The 26,282-nt window shown below is 41.0% G+C and overlaps 1 protein-coding gene across 1 annotated transcript; it reads left to right on the top strand.

Moving 5' to 3' along the window:
• The first annotated feature begins 13 nt into the window (after positions 1-13).
• FH (fumarate hydratase) lies at positions 14-25,943 on the top strand. Its single transcript, XM_035010935.1, has 10 exons — positions 14-191; positions 7,254-7,388; positions 10,246-10,356; positions 12,093-12,269; positions 14,516-14,698; positions 16,844-17,009; positions 18,102-18,305; positions 19,803-19,930; positions 22,023-22,176; positions 25,184-25,943. The coding sequence occupies exons 1-10, from the start codon at positions 66-68 to the stop codon at positions 25,324-25,326; spliced, it is 1,527 nt and encodes a 508-aa protein (XP_034866826.1). The 5' UTR covers positions 14-65; the 3' UTR covers positions 25,327-25,943.
• The last annotated feature ends 339 nt before the right edge of the window (positions 25,944-26,282 follow it).

Genomic DNA, 26,282 nt, shown 5'->3' with positions numbered 1-26,282 from the left:
CTGACAGCTCTCGCGGAGGCGTGGCCTCAACCACCCCCAAATTCTACCCAGGCTCCCGTCGTACCATGTATCGCGCCGTCCGGCTCCTCGCGCGCTCGCGTCTCCTCGTGCGGCCTCCAGGCTCAGCCGCAGCTCCCGGCCTCAGAGCGGCGGCCGTCCTCCCACTGCGGCCCCCGAACTTCGCCCGAATGGTGAGCGCGGGCCGTCCGAGTCCCGGCCTTCCAGCGGTGACCTTCAGCCCTCCGCTCGCCGGCCGGGCAGGCGAGAGGGATTCCCGGGGCGTCCCGGCAGAGCCCGGCGTGGGCTGCGTGCCCGCGTGGCTGGCTTCCGGGCCTCGCCGTGCCGCCTGCGCCCCGAGTGAGCGCTGGGGCAGGGGCGGCATCCGGCGGCGAGGGTCCTGCGGGGCTCCCTCGGGCGTTCCCGGGCGGGTGGGGTGTGGGGGGCGCCCCGGCGGCGGTTACTGCTGCGCTCCTGCCGGTGCGGAGGCCCCCACCCTGGCCGCTGCCCTGGGGACTGTGCCGGGCTGGGAGGCGGGGCGAGGGCCGCTGCCGCCCCTGCCCCTTAGCAGGCCGGCTGCTGATGGTCGCCTCTGACCTGTGGCTTCTTATCACCGCTGTGTGGCGATCTGCTTTCAGGCCTCCAGGTGGGGTTGAAGGTTCTCAGGAACTTAAAAGATTTTGCTTTTCATGAAAATTGCCTATTTCGTTTGTTAGGCTGACTGTGGTTTCCCCCACTTTTGTAAAACTTGAAACTCGTGGAGAGGGACAGTGTCCTGAAGTATGTTAGGGGAGATTGGATAAGATCTAACTGTAGCTAAGTCAGTACTTTTTATTCAGAAAGACCTAAGGAACTTAACAAGGTCCAGGTTCAAGTCTTTTGCTCTTTAGAGTAGCACCTTCAGTAATTTGGGCTTTAACGAGCATTATAAACACTTATGCACACGTGTATTGTTAGGAAAAGTTTGGAAAATAAATGTAGTTTAGGAAGAGTTAACAGTTCTGCACAGTCCACTGTGCTGTAGTATGAGCTTTGCAGTCAGATGTGGTTTCACATCCTAGGCTGCTACTCAGAGTTGGAGTTTGGGGCAACTTGTCTTTGTGCCTCGGTTTCTGCATGTAAAATGGAAATAAGAGCAGGTACCCAGCAAGATTGCCCATGTGAAAGTACTTTGTGTTTGGGAAATAGTGAGTGCTCATTAAATTAGTGCCTCCATCTAGCGTAATTCAAAGGCCCAAGATATTTTCTGAACTATAAACGTGAAGGTAATTTCATGGCATTACTATGCTTGAAACTACAAAATCGGGGGTGCTTTATGTTCCTGCAACTCCCTGCTCTAATAATTTTTTTTTTTTAAGATTTTTTTTTTTTATTCATAAGAGACAGAGAGAGAGAGGGGGGCAGGCTCCCCGCTGAGCAGGGAGCCCGATGCGGGACTCGATCCCAGGACTCTGGGATCATGACCTGAGCCGAAGGCAGACGCTTAACCATCTGAGCCACCCAGGCACCCCCTGCTCTAATAATTTTAATGCATTTTAGAGCCTTTTAAAAATTTATGTAGTTTTTACTAATTTAGTGTTTTGTAAAAGGGACTCAGAGACTGGAGAACTGAATCTGTCCTGCTTTAAATGTTCAAAAAATAGCACTGCCTTGCTTTTAGTGTTGTAATGATAGCTAAGATCAAATGAAGATAGATTCTCCCCCCTAATTCTAAATATATCTCTTGCCCTTTAAGCTCCATTCCAAAAGCTTTGTGTTGATTTTATGGAGTTTTTATTACTGCTACTGTTGAGAATTTACATAACCCTAAATGCCCTAAGTTACCTTTTATCTAAAAGAACACGAATGTTTATCCAGTAGGAAGATAATGTATTTATTGAATGCCTGCTATGTATTGGGCCCTATGAAAAAAAGACAGTCATTACAGGCATAGAGTTTAGAGACTAGCAGGGGAGATTAAATAAGCAAAGAAATGATGCGCAGTTAGTTACCATGTGATAAAAACTACCCAGGAGAAATAGTGCAGTGAGAGTAAGAATGTCTAATGGAGAACAGCTATGATACTGCTTTGCTAGCATGGTGGATAGGGAAGCCGTACATCTTTTAAAGTCACTTTTCTTTATTTCTTTAATGATCTGCAGAATGGCTGTAAAGTCTGGAAACATAGATAATATCTTCTGTATTGCAATGTAATATCAATAAAACATTTATTATGTAGGGGCGCCTGGGTGACTCAGTCAGTTAAGCGGCTGCCTTCAGCTCAGGTCATGATCGCAGGGTCCTAGGATCAAGCCCCGAATCGGGCTCCCTGCTCAGCGGGAAGCCTGCTTCTCCCTCTGCCTGCCTCTCTTCCTACTAGTGCTTCTATCTCTCGGTCAAATAAATAAATAAAAAATCTTAAAAAAACATTTATTATGTATTTGCCAGTATTGCAAGACTTGGTAACCCTACATTTTTTTTTTTTGGAAGGAAGCAGAAGTTTATGAATTTGAGAAATCTTTTTTATTATTATGTTCAGTTAGCCACTGTGTAGTACATCATTAGTTTTTGATGTAGTGTTCAGTGATTCATTAGTTGCGTATAACACCCAGTGCTCATCACAACACATGCCCTCCTTAGTACCCACATTTTAAGACCAGACAGACTTTTTCAGAAAGAAACCGAAAACCCGAACACAATGAAGTCAAATAGTGGATTTTTATATCTTTGGATAGTCCTTTTACATGAGAAATGATTTGGATTTTCTTGAATACTGAAATACTCTTTTAACCCACTTTAAACAGAATCTGAAAGGCATTTTGTTTCTTTAGGAGATTTCATGGTTTAGTTAATGGTTATCTTACACATGAATGTACGTGGGAACATCTTAGAGGCTCAAGGCCCATATTTTTGACCTTTCAGGTTTAGACTGGCATTCAGATTTTGAGAACACCTCATTAATTTCGGAGGTTCCTGGGGTTAGCAGCTGCCTACAATAGTACTTTGTATTTCTAGGGCGTAATGACAATAAGACTACAGTGAACATGACCATTACCCTTCATGCTTCTCCAGAAGGGGAGGTGATTTGAAATGAACACGGATCTCACAGGAACCCGTGGCAGATTGCACTTTGTGCCTGCCCCGTGCCTGGCCAGTTAAACTTAAACCATGGCGTTACCTTGAAGTGATAAACTGTCTTCTGCTAGAAACTCTTTCTGAATTATGGCATGTGAAGGCACGGTTTTCAGAAACACTAGTTTTTTGTAATAGTGGATTATGTTGTATGAATTAAAAACATGTATTTAAGAGATGCCATTCATCGCTTCATTTTTCATCAAAAGCACTGATCATTTTCTCATTAATTCAGGATGAGCATTCCTCCTTTTCTTGCCCAAGCCACTGGGAAGAGATAATGTACAAGATAATGTGGAAAATCTTGAAAACAACACGAGTGCTTTTCAGACCTTAGGTGGACTCATTAGTGGAGGGTGAAATCAATGTAGTGGGTAGTTACCAACATTATTATTATTATTTTGACAGAATAGAATGGCATAGAAGAAAAAATTTTCCTGCTGTTTTGTGAAGTTTTTGTTTCAGCCTTGTGTGCATATATGCATGTGTTTATGTAGTACCAGATCACTGTATAAAGATCTTTTCTGGGGGTTACTGTAAAGAACACTTAAAGAAATTTGGCTTCTGTAGGTTTTTGAGAAGAATGAAGAGATTGGCAAAGTTACCTGGTTCATAGTTCCTCCCTCTCTCTCTCTTTCTCTCTCTCTCTCTCTTTATATATATATATATATATATATATATAAGCTTCTCTAATAGATGCTGACCCCGCATAAACATAGCCTTCTCTGACAGATAGTTTTTTCTAATTCCTGGTGCCTTGCAAAGTATTTTACAGCATCCTTTCAGTTTCTATTTTACAAATTTATGTGACCTGTAGATTTCCTGGGGTTCAAATAAAGAGATAACTTTGGCTTCTTGCAACAGTTTGTTATTAGCTACCTAAGCTGCTGCGAACAATGTTTATTGTTGCAAATTTGGGATGTTGATTTTTATTATAGGGACAGTAAGCATATTTTTTTAATTTTTTGCTGACATTGTGATTTCAGCCACAGTTGACTTCTGCACATTTTAATGATCACTGTCAAGCTCCTAGAATTTGATTGAGGTTGTTGTTTCTTGATTTGGAATTAAAAAATTGTTCAGGTTTATGCTGAAGAATATAGTAAAATACATTCATCTAGATCTTTTCAAGTAACTTTGAATGGATCTGAGTTTTACCATAGAAACCAGTTACTTAGGGGACAAAGTTATTGCTGTTTTATGATGAAAAATTAATAATTTTGAACACAGAAAGCGATGATGTAAATCCAAGGAGCTGAACCTGATTCCTCGAGTGACTGATGGAAACTGACCTCCCTTTGGAGCTGGCATGGTGTTGCTGTCATGTAACGAGGTGATGAGAGGAAGAAAATGTAGCTTATGTGTCCCGTGTCACTGCTACGCTTGCTGGTGTTACTGGGCCAAAGTCTACTTTAACATATGTGGATATTTCCTTAGGCTATCTAAAACAAAGATCATAATGCAACATATTTTTATTTGTGCATTTGAGATAGAAAACCCCAGGTGCTTTTGATCTATAGGGTAGGAAGCAAGCGGGTGTTTCGTGGTGTCAAGTGTAACCAAGCCCTGCTAGAGAAAAATCTAACTACACATCCTCACCTCCTTTTATTCTCCAGGGTTAGGGGTATAACTCAAGGGCTGGTTGTGGCCAATCTGAAGTTACTCCCTCCGTTTCTTGGCTTTTGGAAGTAGTAATCTAAACAGCTTTCGGGTTTTGACAGTCCAAGGTTTGGGGGTTTCAGGCCCTTCTTCTCGCTAAGTGGGTGATCCCTGAGATTAATCTCTCCAAGCCCCAGTGTTTCCTCTGAGGTGGAGATGGTAATAATAAAATCTCCTAGAGTGGTTGTGAAAGTCAAGGAAGGTGATACTTGGACAGAATTTGCTACATTAGCACAGTAAATGCTGAGGTGTGATTATTTTTATTAGCTGTTGCTACTTGTTGGCTTAGGCCAGTCCTCTGCAGACTTCTAGACATAGAAAAAAATGTACCTCATTGATAACACTACTGTATTTCTACCTAGATACGATGATACTTTTCTATTTCTGCAATCCAAAAGGCTTTGTAACATATAAAGGGTTTTGTAAGTCTGTCTGGTCCCAGAAGATAACCACAAATTAAATTTTTCGGAGGACTATTTACTAAAACAGGATTACTCGGCTAGGGATTTTTAAATCTTTTGAATCATCTGACCATGTTTATTTCATAATTCACATTAATTAAAGCTCTGAGTAACTTTCTGATGTCTCCTTGATATAAATTATCCCATGTAAATTCCAACTTCTTAGTGTTTTACAGTAAATCTTTTTTTATAGTATTCTAAAATATTTGTTGAGCAGTTGTTAACTTTTTTATTAGCAGAAGTTGAGGTACTTGGTAGAAACCTTGGTAGAAAAGGGACTTGGGATCATGGGTTCTTATTCTGGGTGGTGGGTTGGCTTCAAGATATAAACTCCCTAAAATCATATGTAAGGTTTTTCATATATGTATTTGTGTTCATTTTTCTAGAGAAAAGATCCATAGCTTTCTTCATATCCTCAAAGGGTTCCATTGCCCTGAAAAGCTTGAGAACTGACCTAGCCCATCCTCCCTTATCTCTACATTTAATTTATAGATGAGAAAAACTGACTTGCTGAAGGTGACACAGCTACTAAGTGGGGGGGACTGTGACTGCAAAGCCTGGGCTGTTTATATCACACCGTGCTGTGGCTCTTACTTAGTATTTGTAGACCATGGTGAAGCTCTGCTTAGATATCTAATATTTACAAATTTTAAAGTATCATTCTTAGACCATTTTCTAAAGTTCCCAGTGAAATAGAGATTAACCCAAGTACACTGAATTGGCTAAACCTTGACCAATAAGAGGTATACTCCTGAATTGGAAAAGAGTACTATTTTTACTGCAGAGGCTTTCCTTTATCTTCTGCATAGTGTGTGAATTCTACAGTCTGTCTTCAACATCTGCATTATTTGCAAATGATATCTGATAAGGGGTTAAATCCAAATAGAGAACTTATACAACTCAACACCAAAACAACAACAACAACAACAAATAATCTGATTGAAAAATGAGCAGAGGACCTCAATAGACATTTTTCCAAAGAAGATGTACAGGTGGCCAACAGAGGCATGAAAGGGTGCTCAACATCACTATTTGTCAAGGAACAAAAAACCACAATTATATATCACCTTCCACCTGTCAGAATGACTAGAATCAAAAAGATAAGAAATAACAAGTGTTTGTGAGGGTATAGAGAAAAAGGAACCCTCTTGTGCTGTTGGTGGGAATGCAAACTGGTGCAGCCACTGGGGAGAAACAGTATGGAGGTTCCTGAAAAAATTAGAGATACCATATGATTCAGTAATTCTATTACTGGATATTTACCCAAAGAAAGCGAAAACATTCATTCAAAAAGATAGATGCACCCTCATGTTTATTGCAGCATTATTTACAACAGCCAAATTATGGAAGCAGCCCAATGGGTAAAGAAGGTGTGGTATATATTTGTGATGGAATATTACTAAGCCATAAAAAAGATGAGATCTTGCCATTTGCGATGACATGGACGGACCTAGAGGGGTATCGTGCTAGGTGAAATAAGTCAGAGAAAGACGAATACCCTATGATTTCATTTATATGTGGAATTTAAAAATCAAAACAAATGAATAAACAAAGCAGAAGCAGACCCATAAATACATAGAACAAACTGATTGCCGGGGGGGAGGGGAGGAGGAGATGGGCAAAATGGGTGAAGGGGAGTGGGAGGTCCAGGCTTCCAAATATGGAATGAAGTAAGTCATGGGGTAGAAGGTACAGCATAAGCAATATAGTGGATGGTGTGGTAATAATGTATGGTGACAGGTGGTAGCTACACTGTGGCAAACATAGCATGACCTAGAATTGTTGAGTCACCATGTTATATACCTGAAACTAGTGTAACATTGTGCATGTCAACTATACTCAAAAAAAAAAAATTGACAGAAGTTTGTCAAGAAAAGAACTGGAGAGTGGAATGAGAATCCAGTGGGACTTTTTGTCTTTGTAGTACTTATTAAAGATTCTTTCCCCTTCCAGCTAATAGGATATTGTTGTTTTGATGCTCAGTTTCTTTTCAAGCTATAACAGTGTCTTATCTTTTCTCTTTAGGCAAGCCAAAATTCCTTTAGGATAGAGTTTGACACCTTTGGTGAACTCAAGGTCCCAAATGATAAGTATTATGGCGCCCAGACTGTGAGATCTACAATGAATTTTAAGATTGGAGGTGTGACAGAACGCATGCCAGTAAGTGGTTTTATGGAAGTGTTGGCGTTATTCAAATGAGTCACTTTATTTTATAAATAAATATTTTACAGAGTTAAAATAAGTTATTATGGAATTGGCTTTGTGAGTAATAGCATGTTTCTCTTTAAAATATCAAAGAACTTTTTGAAGTTTAGTACTGTTACTTTGAGCTGTGAGTTTGAGTATTTTAGGGCTTTATTTGATAGAACTAAGTGATTTGTCTTTTTTTTTTTTTTTTTTTCCTTAATTAGGCTCCATGCCCAGTGTGGAGCCCAATGCGGGGCTTGAACCTAGACCCTGAGATCAAGACCTGAGCTGAAATCAGGAGTTGGATGCTTAACCGCCTGAGCCACCCAGGCGCCCAGTGATTTGTCTTTTTATTTTTGCTGGGTTTTTTCAGATTTTTACTAGAATTTTAGTTTAAACATTTTTAGTTTTAATACTTAGTTTTTTACACTGATTTAAGACTGATTTTTTAAAACTGACTTAAAACAGATTTTTCTTTAATATAATACTTTCTATCTTGGTTTTAGTTTCCAGAAAAGTATACACAAATACATAAAAAATTATTCTTCACCATATCTGCCTTATAATAGATAATGCATAAGTATCTGTGCAAGGCCACATGAATGATTGAAGGATTAGAAAACTTTCTGCCATATTTCATTAAATCTAAGATGACCTCAGTTAAAAGATGCACCAGTATGTAGCACTAAGAAAGAAAAAGGCTGTCAGAGTTGTGCCTGCCATTGATTATATGATGATGCATCTTGGCTTCCGAGATGTCAGAGAATGAAAAGAATTGGTGGATAGCTTACAGATGCTGCTGGAGCCCAGCTGCAGTATGAACACTAGTCAGTGCCAGGGTGCAGGATGGGCTAGGAGCCTAGAAGTAGCCAGGCTTCATCCGGGAAGACACTGTTTAATAGCTGTCTTCTAAATATACTTTTTATCTTACAGTCATTTTAACTTCCAAATCTTAGCCCATTCCTAAGCCTTTACAATCGAATCTTGACAGACTTAATACAGTTTTACAACAGGCAGCTGACTCTTTGAAGAACATCTTTTTGTCATTGCCACCGACGGTCAGCTTGGTGCTGAGGTAAACTAGGGTCAGACGACATGGTTAGGTGACAAAGGGTAGCAGCTGATCCTAAAATGTCCTCATCTAGTTCAACTCCTGGGACTAAGGAGGTCCGCGCTAAGCACTATTGGTAGGAGTAAGCATAGCTCAATTTTAATGGTCCTGCTTCGGCAGCAAGGGTACCTGAGGTCCAAAGGAAAACAAAACCAAAAAAGATTATGAACTTCTGATGTGAGTAAATTAAGAATAATGAGACCCTTCTTTTTTCCCCAGTGACATTTTACCGTTTTGTTGCAATTGTAGTCAGTGAAACTGTGCTGTGACCCTCTTCATTTTCTGAGTCTGTAGACACCAGGGTCAGTCACTGCTCTGGGACGGCAAGAGCAGGGGCCGTCGGTTATGAGTCTGGCAGTGGTTTAAGCCACCGCTGCAATGTGCCCCTGTCCAAATTTAAATTCCCATCCTTGTCATGTTTAAAGATTTTAAGTTTCTAATGCTATGTGCCATTTGTTTCTATCTCATTTGGTAAAACACTTCAGAATGTTTTGTTTTGTTTTGTTTTAAAGATTTTATTTATTTATTTGAGAGAGAGAATGAGATAGAGAGCATGAGAGTGGGGAGGGTCAGAGAGAGAGGCAGATTCCCTGCTGAGCAGGGAGCCCGACGTGGGACTCGATCCCGGGACTCCAGGATCATGACCTGAGCCAAAGGCAGTCGCTTAACCAACTGAGCCACCCAGGCACCCCAGAATGTTTTAATTCTAGTTTCTTAGAGTTCAAAACATAGATGTTCTCTTGTTATTTCCTTTTCTGTTTGACCCTCAGCATGTCCTCTCTTCGACCCAGGTTTATTAACATGTCCTATTCCTTCCTTTGCTTTGTTTTTCCACCTTGATTCTCCTTGAGGACTGTAGCTTCTCCTGTACTCGTTTTTTCCCCACCCTTCCTTCCTCCCTTGCACACTTTCCCCCTTCAAACCTCGTGTGGGATCCAGACTACAATCTGCATTATTAATTTTGGCAAGAATACAGGATTCTCTCGTCTTACAAAAACCAGATACCACTTCATTGAAGTGTCATCAAAAGTTGCTGAATCTCATCCCTTTAAATTTGGTGAGGTGATTCAGAGCAGGGAGTGAAAAGATCTGCGAACTGAAAGCGTTTGAAATCAGGTTAGATGCATCAGAAGCCATCAGCCCCAAATGTGTATGTAGCACCCTGGGTTTAAAGAAATATTCTGAGGGACATTCCAGTGACTTAAGGAGTGTCAAAGCCTCATTCATTGACTAACTAGAATAACTTGCTTTTTGGCTTTGGGGTGAAATGATACCGATTTAGTATGGTTGTTTCAAAATTATTGGCAGTTAAATATTAGGAAAAATTATAATGTGGCATGAAATCCAGTAAGGGAAAATAATGGTGCTTGCTGGTGAAATGAGTGCCATTTGTTTCTATATATATGAAATAAACACATGTCCATTATAATGTATCATAAAAAAGTGGTACATTGTGTGAGTATGTGTGTGTGTTTGGGGGGGGAGGGCAGACACACACATGTATTAAAAGAGTCAACTTATTTGCTTTTGTTTGGTTCCCTAAACAGATACATGATGAGTCTTGGTTCATTACATAGCTATCTGTAATCTTAGTGTTACTGTAGCATTACTTACTTTAGTGTTTTTTGTACAGATTTTGCACTTGCATAAAATAATAATCTTAAATTTTTATGCTTAATGCAACTTGCAATTTTGAGATATTTTTCTGATTAATTTTAGATCCCAGTTATTAAAGCTTTTGGCATCTTGAAGCGAGCAGCTGCTGAAGTAAACCAGGATTATGGTCTTGATTCAAAGATTGCTGAGGCCATAATGAAGGCAGCAGATGAGGTAGGAGGTGATAAGTGTGCTGTTTACTCAGTGGATTCAGACCCACGTCTCCACTAGATGATGTCGGGCTCTGGCAGGGAAAAGTGTCACTGAATTCCTAAGTTAATGAATTTCAAGGTAGGGCGGCAGCATTCTTGTTTGGTGAGGATATTAATATGGCGCTTAAAATATTATGGCAAAAGTTTCTGGATGATGCTATACCTTTTATTTTTTTATTTTTTATTTATTTTTTTAAAGATTTATTTATTTATTTTAGAAAGAGAGAGAGAGTGGGGGGGGGGAAGGACAGAAGGAGAGAGAGTCTCAAGTCGATTCCACCTGAAGCCTGATGCGGGGCTCAATCTCATAACCCTGAGATCACAACCTGAGCTGAAACCAAAAGTCAGACACTTAACCAACTGCCCCACTCAGGCACCCCATACCTTTTATTTTTAAATCTCTTGACTTTTCCTTTTAATTTTTACAGTTTAAAGAAAACTTGAAGAGATACTGTTAAACTTATATATGATTTTTTATTTTATGTATAAATGATTCCTTTTAAAACTAGTCGGTTATTTGATGATATGTATGGAGAATGTAATTTCACTAATTCACTTACATAGTCTTAAGGAAGTAGTCAGAGATAATGGTTAAAAACCTGTATTTACAATGTTGCTCATTGCAGTACTTTTTATAATAACACATTAGACCGTACCCAACCATAACACATGCTTACATAAATTATATAGTAGAGCCATAGAAAATTCGTTTCTTAAGAATGTCCTACGATAGAACCTACCGTATAGGAAGTATGGGGTTGGGAGGTATCAAAATGTGTGTATTTTATGATCCTAATTGTGTTTGGAAAATATGAACAGAAAACGTGTTTTTCTGTGTGCAAATATGCACCCGCATTGCTTGGGGCAAGCCTGAAGGGAGAAGCCAGAATGCCAAGAGTCACTGTGTCTGAGGGGTTGGGCTATCGTAACTTACTTCTCACTTCTCAAAATGTCCCACACTGAACATCTATTATATAACCAGGAAAAAATTTTACTTTAAAATGGAGTAATTGCTTAAGGTGATACTTTTCTAAGGTGTGTACTGATTTTTTTTAAGCTAAAATCATTGTAGAAGATGAAGTTAAGCACCTATTCTGTTAGAAAGCTTATAATTCACAAACACATAAGATTATATCACAGAAACAGGGACAAGTCTGGACTGTGTCTGTCTGTACTCTTGGCAGTTGCGACTCATTGGACATGTGTGCGGTGAAGTAGCTATTAGTAGACTCACTTTCAGGGAACTCGTTCATTATCATGCTGACTGCAGCTGTAACATCTGGGGGATATTCCCGCAGATGCCACAGTAAACGTATCTAAAAACACGTGTGCCGGCCTTAACAGGTGGCCCTATCTGGGTATCATTAGAGGAGGCAGTTGGAAATACAGAAGAAAGATGGCTTTGATTCAGTTTTCACACGCAACCCATGAAATTGTTGTATCTTTCAGGGTAGGTAACCTTTCACTTTGTAAAGTAGCGATGGTTGGAACATGGATGCTGCAGAAGCTTGGAGTCACCGGACAACCACGGGCTGTGTGGCACCATCAATAAATCATTTAGCATATGAGGAAAGTGAGCGTCTTTATAATAGCACTTGATAGGTGACTCCTTAATCATAGTTGATCACAGTAGCTAAATGGATATCGACTGTTTCTTATTTTTAAAGATTCATTTTTTAAACTTTTTTTTTTCTGCAGGTAGCCGAAGGTAAATTAAATGATCACTTTCCTCTTGTGGTCTGGCAGACTGGATCAGGAACCCAGACAAATATGAATGTAAATGAAGTCATTAGCAATAGAGCAATTGAAATGCTCGGAGGTGAACTTGGTAGTAAGAAACCCGTGCATCCCAATGATCATGTTAATAAAAGCCAGGTCAGTATATGACCTTTTGTTTGTTATAAATTGAAAAGAATACCTGAGGTTATGCTTGTAAAATAGGCATTAGCTTTTTGACAGGGAAGGTTCATTTGGCTTATATTCTTTAGTAGAAAGGACTTCTTACATGTTCTTACTTCTTCTAGGAATCTTGGGTCTATGTCTTAAACTTCATAAAAATCCCTATTAGGACACCTGAATTTAGTATGTATGTGTATTTGTATTGTTTGGTTTGTTTTTTAAAAACACTTTATTTTTAAATAATTTTAGAATTATAAAAGAGTTACAAAGATATTTCACACAGAGTTCCTGTATACTGTTCTCCCAGCTTCCCATAGTGTTAAACATTTTTCATGACCCTGGTACATTTATCACACCATGAAATTAACATTGGTATACAGTACCCTTAATTAGACAGACTTTATTAGGATGCCCCTAGTTTTCTACCAATATCTTTTTTCTTCCAAGATACCATCCACGCTACATTGCATTAAGTAGTCACTGTGTTCCCTTAGTCTCCTCCAGTCACTGACAGCTGTCTTTTGTCACCTTGACACTTTTGAAAGCAGTTAGGTATTTTGTGGAACATCCCTCAGTTTGGGTTTGGAGACTCTGGATTTTGGGAAGACTGTTCAGAAGTGAAGGGCTCCTCTTACTGCATCATGGCTGGGGTACATGATAGCACCAGAACTTGGGACTGGTGATGTGAACTTCGACCCCTTGGTTAGGGGGGTGGGCTTTTCCACCTTCCATTCCCTGTTAGAAGTGAGCTGCGGAGGCCTAACTATACTCGGGCACTGCACTTAAACTTCACTTTCTAAAGGGAGACATATCAAGGAATTTTTGGTCATATGTTAAAATCAACACAGAATTAATAGGTAATTTTGAGGATGTGCAAATACCCTCTTTCTCCTTAAACTTGTCCATGAAGGTTATCATTCATTAGTGGATCTTGCCTGTAGCAGTTATGACTGTGATGTCTTAGTGGTTATTTTGTACTCCACTCATTCCTTCTACTTGTATTAATTGGAACTTTCCTGTAAAGAAGATCTGTTCCTCTTCTCTCTACCCCAACACTTCTTCATTTGTTTATGTATATCAACGTGGATTCTTGAATATTTATTCTATTCTAGGGTTCTAATCCAATACTGTTATTATTTATGTTGTTGCTCGGATTGTTCTGGCTTTGGGAGCCCTCTCTGTTGGCTCCTGTGTTCTTTGGATGTATCCTCATCCTTCCCCCACACTTTTTTTCTTTTATAAAGCAGTTCTTTACTTTCTTCTACCACCAGGTGCCCCAGTCTCATCATGTAGTTTCCCTGCCCCAGCCCTTGTCAGCACCCATTTTTCCAGGGAACTCTTGGAGGATCTTAACTGGAAAATATTTAGAAATCAAGATCCCATGCTAGATGTAACTTAACATGTTTTTACGTATTAATGGGGAAGCTTTTTCACATAAGTTTACTGTAGGAAGGATTTTGCAAACTTATTACTTGCATTGAAATATAAACTTCTCTTGTATGTATACTGCAGTCTGAAATCTATGTGAGAGTCATCCAGTGTGAACAGTCGGGCGGAGGAGTGGGGTGGAGCTACATGGAAGCAGGATTGGTGTGCACTGTGAATTTAGGTTATAGGTACATGAGTGTTCCTTATACCATTCATTCTACTTTTGTAAATGGTTTGATGTTTTCCATAGTACAAAGTTACAAAAACAATACATCGTTTTTAAATAGCACAAGAATTTAGAAGTATGGGGTTTCCAGTTGAAAACAGAGCATGGAGTTTGGACTTCCTGCTTAGGCCCCAGTTCTGCCAGTTCCTAAATGTTTTGGCAAGTCACATCATTTCTTTGAGAGCTTGGTTTTCCTGTTTTTAAAGTGATGAACTACCTGACAAGAATTATACTCAAGTTTAATAAAAGACTGTACTGTATAACTGTAGATATCTGCCAGTATTACTGCTATCTTTACCTACTTGATGTTGTGCTGTCATTTACTAGCAGATGTGATAATAGTACATAAGAGCAGGTGGCGTACAGGCTACAGTCCTGAGTTCATTAAACCCAGCTGCTGCTGCTTTGACCTTAAGTGACCTGTGGCTTGCCACACATCGATGTCATGGAGCATTAAAGACATGAGTGTTGAATAATCATTTAGTGAGATTTTTAGTGGAGACATTCAGGTGTGTTTTTTGTTGCTTCTGATTTAACATTTTACCATTTTGTGTAAATTTTCCAACAGAGCTCGAACGACACATTTCCCACGGCAATGCACATCGCTGCTGCTGTGGAAGTCCATGAGGTGCTCCTGCCCGGACTCCAGAAGCTGCATGATGCTCTCGATGCAAAATCTAAAGAGTTTGCCCATATCATCAAAATTGGGCGTACTCACACACAGGATGCTGTTCCTCTCACCCTCGGGCAGGTAGAGGAATGTGTCTGGATGGGACTCAGTTTGGGGATTGGTACAAATGGCCAACATATTACCCTCTAAATCGCACTAGTTTAGAAGGCCAGGTTGTAACAGTTCGGTTCAGTGGCAGAGATTATTCTGCATTAACCCGTCAGGAGTTTTATTGACACCTTCTGAGGGGAAGAGCACAGCATGCGGACCGTGAGCCAGTCTCGGGGCAGTTGGCTCGGGTTGAGAGGTTAGCTTTGCTGCATACAAGCTTCGGGACCTTGGGAAAATTAGTGAGCTTTTCTGTGCCTCAGTTTTCTGAGCTTTCAAATGAGGAAAATAGCATCTGTATCCTAACCCAGTTGGGAGGTTAGAATTGGTTCATGTAAAGGGCTTAGAACTCTGTCAACACGTAGTAATGAACACATACTGGCGTTAGCTGTCGTCATTGTCTCGTCATCATCAAGATCATTATCCTGCCTCCCTTTTTCTCTTACTCTGGATTAGTAGGCTCTATAAAAATTACTTTTAAGTTGATTAAGCAAGGCATATCTGCCTCTAAGATTGTATTGGGCCACATGGGAGAGAGGTATTACTCTCTTCCCCAAAATACCAGAAAGTATTTATGTTTCTTGATCAGTGCCTCAAAGAATGTCTAATAGCATGCACCACGAAGGACATGAAAGGAGTCAACATCAGGCAATAGTTTTTGATAGTAAAACTCTCCTGTAGTTTGGGAGGTAGGACTTGCACAAATTAGGGGTATCAGGTGATGGCGAGGTGAGCGAGTGCTGCTTCCTTGAAAAGATTCTCATTTGTAGTTTTGTTCAGATGAACGCTGCAAGAAGCTTGATTGCTTAGCTTAATTTCATTATGGAAGAATGAGGAAAACAAAATGATTCATTGGAATACAGGTGCTGGGAGTGAAGTGAGCTCCCTAAATTCAGTTGTCTCTGAAGGCTCTTCTCTTTGCATCATGTTCTTAGCGCCTGGCATGGTTTCTACAGAGGAGCAGTGTGTGTCTGAAACCTTTGAGTGTCCCTCTGGTTTCTAATGTTTTTCTTGTTGTGTGTGTCACCTGTTGGAAAACCACCCACCGTGCTAACGACTCTTTGGGCCATGACAGCCTCCTGTGTAGTCATCATTCTACCAATTACATCAGAAACCGTTTTCTGTTCAACTTCACCTTACCAGAGCACCTACACTTGCCTTTATTGGAATTGTCTTTTGAGTTTATGCAGGTTTTCCCCAATAAAAGGAAACTTTTTAAATGAATCCAGCTGGTGTATGTAGTAGTGACATTAGATTAGATGAATCAGGTCTGCCTGAAAGGAGTTCTATCTTCTAAAATGTTTTCTTTAAAACAGTAAGATATCCTAATACTAATTAAAAGTATTCATGATTTTTCAGTGTTTTTAGGCAGGAAAAAGATAGCTGTAGTGTAACCATATATTCTGGCTTGTTCAGTTGAGTTCTGGCTTACACCTTCTGTCCCTGCATAATTCTTAAAAGGGGCCCTGCTGTGTTCACACAAAAAATTATGTTTCTCCCTTTTGTAAAATGTGTCAAATTCTGGGAACCAGTGGGACATTAACAGCAGAATTAACTTGCATCTTGAAGCTGTAGTCTTGCTCTGGCCGGTTACCTTCTTGTGCTCTTCAGTGAGCTGTTGAGCTTCTTGAATACTTTAAAGCATCCCTTCTGTTCTCTGTTAGGTTTTTAAACTGAAATTGTGTGGAGAAAATATCTGTGTTTGCATTTGTCTTGGGAGAGGATTCTGGGTTTTTCTTCTTTCTCAAAGTTGTCTGGGATACACACACACACACACACACAAAAACCACCTTCGAGCAAACCAATAATTTAATGTACTAAAGTCATTCTTTTTTAAAGCTTATTTCCTGTGTTGTTTTTCTTTGCTTTCTATTAAGAGAGTATAAACAGTCTGCATGTTATCCTCTGTGGCATCGTCCCACCTTATAGGTTTATTAAATCCTACTTCTTCCTTATACTTCGTTCATCGTATGAATTAAAATGGTTCACATTCCGCTTGGTAGCTCACAGTTTAGTACCTGAAACATATTTAAAAGAACTTCTGTTTAACACAGTCAGAGTCACTTGTAAGCTGTTAGGAACTCACATGTTCTCACCTTAATTCCCTTCTCTTTCCAGGAATTTAGTGGTTATGTTCAACAAGTGAAGTATGCGATGACGAGAATAAGAGCCACCATGCCAAGGATCTATGAGCTTGCAGCCGGAGGCACCGCTGTCGGCACGGGCTTGAATACTAGAATTGGCTTTGCAGAGAAGGTTGCCGCCAAAGTGGCTGCACTCACAGGTCAGCGCTGGTATGAATTCAGACTCATTTTTGTTACACTGGTCTATATTTTCTAGATGTTTCTGCTTTGAATTCTTGTGAATTTAATGTTAAAAATAATGTTTTCCCATCAAACGTGTTTTATGTCTGTTTCAGAAGTTGCCGTATTAATCCTTTTACCTTTTAAGTTTCCCATCTATGAGTCATACAGTATGCAATTAAAATCTGTCAGTGCTGGCTTATTTACTATCATGGTGATATTCAGTTGTTTTCCCTTTAAAGCTGTTTTGAATGCCCATTTTCAAAGCAGGCAAAATCAGTGAATGGTTGAGACATATTCCTTTCAATGGTAGATATGTTGAGATACTGACAGGCTTAATTTCTTTTTTCCCTATATCATACTTCTCTGAGTTAATGACCTTTTTGAATCTTTAGTAGAGTGCTGTGTTCTCGATAATAACTATTATTACAGCCGAATTGTCATCTCCAGAAAACTCTTCTTAAGATACAGATGTAACTAGCAGAAAGGGCAGACATAATTAGATAATGCTCATTACCGCTCTCTAGCAGAGATTTGTTTTTCAGTCAAGTATTAATTGAGAAGTACTGGATATAGGGATTAGCATATGTGATCTTTAAAATTTTGAACATGGGCGACATTGAGTGAAAATGTCTAACTTCTTTTGGCCCCCTGCTCTCTCAGGGGATCTGTGGGGTCCTGACTAAAGGAGGGACTAGAACAGCCTAAGATGGGGAAAAATTGTACTGGAAAAGGAGTGTGGAATAAAGTGAACTTTAGCTACTTTTCCTCCTTACTCAAAAGTAGTCAGGCATCATACTCATGTTCGCAGAAGAATAGTGTTTTTTCTTTCAGTGCATTTATTGTCCTTGTTTCTTTATCTTTAAACACACTAGTATCACCAGGTTCTTCCTACTGGTTCAGGACTTAAACGTAGACAAAGCTTGAATCGGAAGATAAGCATTTTTTCTTGAAGTAAAATTTTTCTTCTGTTTTTGCTTTTCATATCCTGGAACGTTCTGTTTAACTTGCTGATATTAGAAAAAAACATTTAATTCTACCTGTTAGCTCATAGAGTTATTTTTTTTCTTCAGGCTTGCCTTTTGTCACAGCTCCAAATAAATTTGAAGCTCTGGCTGCGCACGATGCTCTGGTTGAACTCAGCGGCGCCATGAACACCACCGCCTGCAGTCTGATGAAGATCGCAAACGACATTCGCTTTCTGGGGTCTGGTCCCCGCTCAGGTCTGGGAGAGCTGATCTTGCCTGAAAATGAACCAGGAAGCAGTATCATGCCAGGTAAGGACAGAGCTGGGAAATATTAGCTCTGGAATTTGACAAGAACCCGGGCACTCTCATGAACAGAGCGTGTCTCCTTGTGTTCAGCATGATCCCAAACGTGGCCAGGGACGTGTGTGGTGTGCTCATTTCAGGAGGTCTGCGGGCCACCTGTGATCAGAATTGGGAACGTCACCCAACAGTATAGGAAAAGAGAATTAGTTGGCACGTGTGTTTTGATTCCTACATGAGAGAATGTGTGAGTTCCATCTTTCATTATCCCAAGCCAGAAGAATTCTGAAATGAGCTGTTAAAGTGATCAGCCTGGGTTGAATAGAAACGAATTCTTCCAGCTGCCTGTTATTTCATTTTTTGCTTTGGGTTTTGTGTTGTCAGATAAGGGAAGTGACACAGATAGTGGCTGGATTCTAGCGAGTCATTTGACAGACTCCTGTGACATTCACTGAATCCCGCGGGGACGGGTGGGTAGCCCTGTTAGACGAATGTAGTGGGTGAACAGTGACACTTAAGTGACACTAAAGAGTTGACTTCAGACTGGAGGCATGTCTCGGTAGCAGGCTGAAGGGCTCTGCCCCTTCACCACTTCACTGGTGACTGAGGGTGAAGGCAGGGAGTACTTGCGGATCACATCAGTGGATAAGGACACAGCAGTACGCCAGGTGACAGGATCAAGACTCATAAAGAAAGGCCTCTCTAGGTTCGACTGAAACTGACAAGGGGACTTTTAATAGTGAAAAAGAAAGAGCTGACTATAGATTCTTTTAAATCTGAGCATGTGTATAGAATGAGAAGGGACCTGATTTTAAAATAGTTCACGTTGAAAAATGATGTGAGTTCAGTTGACTGCAAATTCAAGGGGATTGCCGAGGAAAGAGGAACCTAGATTCACAGGTACGGAAATAACCTTTCCAGTGTGTTGCCTTGTACTGGTCAGAGGAATCTGGGGTGTCTGGTTCAAACTTGAGCTCGTCAGAGGGGTGCTCCCAGGGTTGGTGGACTTAGGACGAGGAGAATTCCAGCTTAATGTGCGCTTCCTCTGAGAACTCTCCTAAGTGTCAGCGAGGCGCCCTTTTTACGAGTGTTCCCGTGGCAGCTGGCTTCTCTGGATTTACACCCCCCACCCCCACCCCGTGTGCTGTAATTACCAGCTCTCTCCCCAGAGCCTGGAGGCCAGGGGCTGCATCACCCACCATGGCGTGCTTAGTGCCTGGCTTCACACCTACGTCCACGATGAACGGAAGCCGTGGCGATGGGGAGGGCCGTATTTCATGTGGCGGGAGCCGCTGAATGAGTGGTTCGCAGTTTGTGGTCACCCGGCCCTCGCTCTTTGTTTGGTTTGCTTCATTGTATCAGCCCTGACAGTTGGGGACTTGCTTTACTGAAGGAAGTCGGACTCCTTTCTTTTCTTCGTTAATTAACGTACTACCTAATCTTGACTGACACCTGAGGCCACCAGCATGTTTGACGTGGACTCTTTCCTCGGCGGCTCTCTTGAAGGCAAGGTGAACCCGACCCAGTGTGAGGCGCTGAGCATGGTCGCCGCCCAGGTCATGGGCAACCACGTCGCCGTCACCGTTGGGGGCAGCAACGGCCATTTCGAGCTGAATGTGTTCAAGCCAATGATGGTAAGCTGGAGGCCCAGTCTTCCACGTTGTTTGACTTGAAGCTAATTGTCTCGTGTTTTCCTTCAGGAAGGTTCTTAGAGATTTTATGTTAGGTACTGGGATGATGTGAGTAGCAATTGGAAGTCAAGCATATGTTAATGTTAGAAGATTAAGCCTGAATATTTAATTAGGTGACTTTTAGCTCAAGTAAGTTGATGGTTTGCTTTATTTAATAGGAAGAAAAAGTCTGGAAACAGGGTGTGGGTTACCTCCTTGTCCCTCACCCAGTGAGGGGGACGCCGGTGCCTCGAAATAAGTCCAGTCTCCGCGAGCCTTCCCTCAACCCTGTCTCCTGCTCACATTGCTTCTCTCTTCTTCCTTCAAATTCTGCCGTCTTAGAAGGATAACCTGCGTTCACTTTCAGGCAAATTCACCACTGCCGGCTTCCGCCCCCGACTTGTCCTTGGATTATTCTCCTGGTCATTTGGAACCCCTGCAGGCCCGTACACTTGCTAACATCTGACCTTGGCCTTGAAACACTTCTCCTTGGCTTCTTCAGCACCCTCCTCCCATGCTCTTCCCTGTCCCTCTCTGGCTCTCCTTCATCTGGTTTCCCTTTTCCACATACCTGGAAAACATTCGTGTCTAAAATCTGTTCTTTACCCTCATCTTCATGAAGATGGATCAAGGTGGCATCATCTTGATCTTTCGTCCAGTTTTCTCAGCTTCAGAAAATAGAGCTGTCATCCTTTGGAGTCCTTTATTTGTGTAAATTGTTACATCTAAAATATATTAGAGGTTTATTACCTCTAAGAAGCCTCTGTGTAAAGTCTGGTTTTAATTTGATAAGGACATGCACATGACAAATATTAAGAATATTTATTCAGTGTATTTGTCAAACCTATATCAGGCACTGTACTGGGTACTAGTGATAGAACAATAAGCAAGACATAATTTTTTGCCCTCACGGAATGTACAGTCTCATGAAAAATAAAAGACGGGCCAAAGCAGAACTCAGACATCTAAGCTTTTGCTTGCATGTCAGATTCCAAACAGTTAATACCAGCTGCCTGGCAAATGTAGGTGTGCAACACATGTCTTGCTAATCTTTTTATTTTAAAAACAAAAATCTATTTTTTGTCTTTTATAGAAAATACATCATGGTAATCAACATTTGCCTTATATTTTTTTTAAGATTTTATTTATTTGAGATAGCGAGATCGAGAGCGAGAGCACAAGCAGGGGGTAGGGCAGAGGGAGAGGGAGAAGCAGGCTCCCTGCTGAGCAGGGAGCCCGATTCGGGACTTGATCCCAGGACCCTGGGATCATGACCTGAGCCGAAGGCAGACGCTTAACCAACTGAGCCACCCAGGTGCCCCAACATTTCCTTATATTAAAGTAATTAGTACAAATCAAACCTTGAAGTTCTGAGCCTTCTACTGGAGTCCATTGTTGGGACTGTAGTTTTCAGACCCTGAGGTTTTAGACCAAAAGAGAGTAGGATGCGGATATATCTTTACACATATTGGAAATGTTACCAAAAAGGAAAAAAAATGCTAAAGCAAACTGATTTTATGTTCGTTTTAAATACTGTGTGAAAGATTATTTTAAAGGGTCTGAGGAATATTTGTTTTAAGCATTAAAAACGTGGTGACCATTAAGACCTGGAAAGCCCTCACTGCACTGACTGCCTCAGACAAGCTGAACTTTCTAACTGCCACATCTTTACTTCTCTTCCAGAAGATTCTTTTTCCAACTCTGGTTATCTAAGTCCCCTCCATCAAATAGGACTTCACCGATAGTCCTGCAACTGAATTAATTTCTCTCTGTGCTAACATTTCATACCTGTGTTCTTCACAGTACAGGGTCTCTTGGGTTCCAGTTGTTTGTATTTATGGCTTTTATGTCTTTTAGATTTCAGTGTCCTCAGATGTTCATAATTTCTTTCTGTGGGTATAGTGCTTTACAAGTCGTAGGAGAGCTACATGTTTATCAAATTACGTATTCATTTATAAACCAGCACATAATATCTATTATTGGGCAGAAAAGTTAGGCTCAATAAGCCCTTCTCTTTCTCTCTCTCCCCCTTTCCCCTTCACCCCTCCTGTCACAGATCAAAAATGTGTTACACTCAGCCCGGCTGCTGGGGGACGCGGCCGTTTCCTTCACAGAAAACTGCGTCGTGGGAATCCAGGCCAACACAGAGAGGATCAACAAGCTGATGAATGAATCCCTAATGTTGGTGACAGCTCTTAATCCTCATATAGGTAAGGTTTAAGGAGTAATAATGTCATTTTGACTACAGAATTAAAAAGCAAAAATATTTTTAAGAGATTGTTGGATCGAGGTGGACAGCAAATTCCTTTTGGGCATTGTTTGGTAAAATCTCATAAAATACTCGAAATTGTGTTGAAAGACACTGTTTCTATATTAATATGCTGTCAGTGATGCTTCATTTTATTTGAAATGTGGTAAATTTAAAAGTTCAAACTTAAATAAATCATAATGGTATTGAGATGCTCAACATTCTGTGCAGACTACTTGGGAAGGGTCCCCTCAGTTGGCAGCGTCACTAGGTGGCACTGCCCGATTAGCAGTGTGGGATGAATTCATTTTTCTGCCTTCTCTAGATGCTCTAATACACTTTGATTTTGTTGTTTTATTCAATTCAGAAATGGGAAGTTACCAATAAGAACAAAAGAGGAAGGGTAGTATTCATTGCTTATAGGGAAAGTGGGGGAAATGTAAATATTTTATCTAAAACCATGACTCTTATATTGCAAGCCTTTTTCAGAATTATAAATATTGTGTAAATTCAAACATCTGGACTTGGATTGTGGACTGATCATAGTGATCCTCACTAAAGATACAGTTTCAGCTTGCAGGTTTTGAGGCCTTCACTGCATTATGTTATGGTGCCTTGAAAGCCGTTTCCCACCTTCTTACTGCCGAGCTGAGGTTGTTAACATATTCTTTGATTTTCTATTTTATAACAAGTTATGATACAGTCATTAGCATGATATGGTTGCTGTTTAAAATATTCTTCTATAATCCTGGATTTTCAAAGCAGATCTTCTGTTGGCTTCACATCAAGCGGTAATTTCAGTTTTATAAAGTTAGAGCTCATTTGACTGCTTCAGGTAGCTCTGAGAGAGAGGTAGCTATGGTTATAGCCTATTCTGTGCTGTAGTATGGAGATTGGTAATAATATTTTGATCCTTTAAAAACTATTGTACTTTAGCATTCAGCGAGGGAGTTACTCAGGGGAACCCAAAGGCTTATGTGAGAAATGTTCCCTCACATCTGTATGTCAGAACACTTAAGTTAGAAGTGCTCCTAACGCTGAATGATTGGCTAGTCTTTCTTGGAATCCGTTTTCTGTGAGGTGAAGGCCATGCAAGGATAAGTGGGCAAACCAGACCTTGCTTCTGTAGTGTGAGCTTGTAGCCGCTTGTCATGGGTTCTCTGCCAGCTTGTTGTGGAGCAGGCTGGCTGGTGACAGGTATCTGTGGGACCCAGAGAGTAGAGCTGAATGGTTAGCGTAAGGGTTAGACTCTAACGTCCTCAGTGTAAGAGTACACAGTACCTAATACTGACCCTGATCATTTGACGAAAATTCTTTCTCAAAGTTACTCTGATCAGTAAATGCCCTTTTCAACATGCTTCGCATTCACGAGTTCGGGTGAGTACTAAAATTGCCCATAATGTGTTTCATAGATGGTTAATGGTTACATGCTGACACGTAACATCTTGCCTGGTTGACGGTCCTGTTGCCTCAAGGCTTTTGTCCCTTTGACCACAGTCCTCTGATCTGGGGGCATTTGGGGTTTTTTCCTCCTTTGTTGGTTTCATTTTTCTTTGTTCTTTTTTCTTTAAGATTTTATTTACTTGAGAGAGAGAGAGAGAGAGAGAACAAGCAGGGAGGAGGGGCAAAGGGAGATGGAGAAGCAGGGAATCATGACCTGAGCCAAAGGCAGACGCTTAACTGACTGAGCCACATAGATGTCCTTTTATGTACTTTATTGCTTTTGCCTTCTGACCTTTTTTTTGGTTATGTTAAGACAACTTGCAAAGCTGTCCCTGCCCTTACCTCTGTTAATTCCAGAGGCAAATAACTGAGGCAAACAGCATACCTGTGGCCTTTGGTACAAGAACAGATCTGTGCTAAAACTTCCCCTGTATCCTTGCGACCTCTGGGAAGAGGTCAGGGTACTGTGAAGTGACGCAGTTGGCAGGTGCGGCCCTCCCCGGGGCCCCCTCCCTCACCTTGCCTCAGAGCCAGGCCCCACAGCTCCTGCACAGGGGTGCTGTTTGCTGGGGCACTGCAGCACTTAGCTGCTTATGCTTTCGTAGAATGATTGCTTCCAGTTAAACATGTTTCGAGAAACAACACATGTGTCTGCTACTCAGAAGTATGTTTTCATGTCTTGGTGCTATATTGTTTTCTTGTTCTTCCCCCTGTGAAAATAGGAGTTATTCTGCGGTGTAGTATTGAGATGGGGTAATAATGCTTTTGATCTTTTAAAAACTATTGTACAGGGGCACCTGGGTGGCTCAGTCGTTAAGCATCTGCCTTCGGCTCAGGTCATGATCTCAGGATCCTGGGATCGAGCCCCACATCGGGCTCCCTGCTCAGCGGGAAGCCTGCTTCTCCCTCTCCCACTCCCCCTGCTTGTGTTCCCTCTCATGCTGTCTCTCTCTCTCTCTCTCTCTCTGTCAAATAAATAAATAAATTCTTAAAAAATAAATAAATAAATAAATAAATAAAAACTATTGTGCGTTAGCATTTAGCCAGAGAGCTACACAGGGGAACCCAAAGACAATTGAAGTGGCCAACTGCCCATAGGAACAAATCTGTTGTAGAAAGTGAGGTATGTTTAAGTCTGTATCATTTAAGAAAAGTAAAGGTCTTATTCTGTATCAGAAATGACAGCTCTCAAGATAATCACTGCTAATTTTTTTCTTTAAAGATTTTATTTATTTAGTGCAAATGGGGATGGGGCAGAGGGAGAGAGAGAATCTTAAGCAGACTCTGCACTGAATGTAGAGCCGACACGGGGCTCAGTCTCACAACCCTGAGATCATGATCTGAGCTGAAATCAAGATTTGAAGGCTTAACTGACTGAGCCACCCAGGTGCCCCTGTTAAATGTTTTTAAGATTAAAAATGTTACTTAAGAGATCAGTAGCCTCAGTTGAGTAAAAGATTACCTTTTGCTTTAGAAAACCAGATTTCACTACAAACTCCTGCACTGCGTTTTTATTTTTTCTTCAGGGTATGACAAGGCGGCAAAGATTGCTAAGACAGCACATAAAAATGGATCAACCTTAAAGGCGACTGCTATTGAACTTGGCTATCTCACCGCAGAGCAGTTTGATGAGTGGGTGAAACCTAAGGACATGCTGGGTCCAAAGTGATATAAATAAATTTGTAATAAAAATAATTATGTTCTATAAAAGAAATGAAAAAGACTCCTTATTGTTCTTAAACAGAAATGAATGAGTGTGCAAGGAATCTGCTCCTGAACTTGAATGTCTCTAGCAGAGCAACTTGGTCGATATATAAAACCCCAGGATGTGCTGGGTCCAAGGTGAATTTGGAAAGTGTGAAATGAAGTGATTAAATTGTATAAAGTCAAAGAAAACGGACTCATTTTTCTTTTATGTTAATTGACTTTATTATAGTCAAATCTCATTTCTGTGTATGTGTGTTTATTACTTCATCTGTTTTATAAAAGAGCCATATCAATTTTTAAAGAGTTTTAATTTTGTTGGCTGGTGCTGTTTTCAGTTCCCCTGTAATGAAAAAGTAGTTATCTTGTTCCTAAGTCATATACTTAGACATCTTTTCTTTTCCTGTGATTTGGGGGCATGAGCTAACTGAGCACTTGCCCTGCAGCTTGGGGGTGTGAGTATGTGTGCGCATGTGTGCGTGTGCATACATTGTCTGTTAGGAAGTAGGGCAGGTTTAAAAATTGGGCAGACATACTCCATGTGCCGATAACACACACACCTCCTGACCTTAGATCAGTTATCACTGAAGGGCTGCAGCCTGTGGGTTAGGAATTCTAGGATGTGGATTCGGAAGGATCGGGGCGCAGGCCCGAACTTGGGAAGAGAGGAGGGTGTCGTGAAAGTGAGTCCTGTTCATCACCTCTGCACCAGTGCCAGGAGTTTTCAGCAGGGATGCACTTGAAACAACCACAGGGGATTTTGAATAAGCAGTTCTAGGGAGACCCAGGCCAGATTGATCTAAACCTGAAGCTAAAGGCACGATTTAACACAACCAACCCCCATTATGGAGGAAGTAGGACTGTTTGGGGTGTTTTGCCATCTCTCACGTGGTAAATCACAGGATCGTGGAGAGACAGTCC

Source organism: Mirounga leonina, unplaced genomic scaffold, assembly GCF_011800145.1.
Source record: "Mirounga leonina isolate KUSES-001 unplaced genomic scaffold, KU_Mleo_1.0 Mir_154, whole genome shotgun sequence".
Classification (NCBI taxonomy): Eukaryota; Metazoa; Chordata; class Mammalia; order Carnivora; family Phocidae; genus Mirounga; species Mirounga leonina.
Note: the sequence above shows the minus strand (reverse complement) of the source record. Positions and strands in the feature narration are given on the sequence as shown.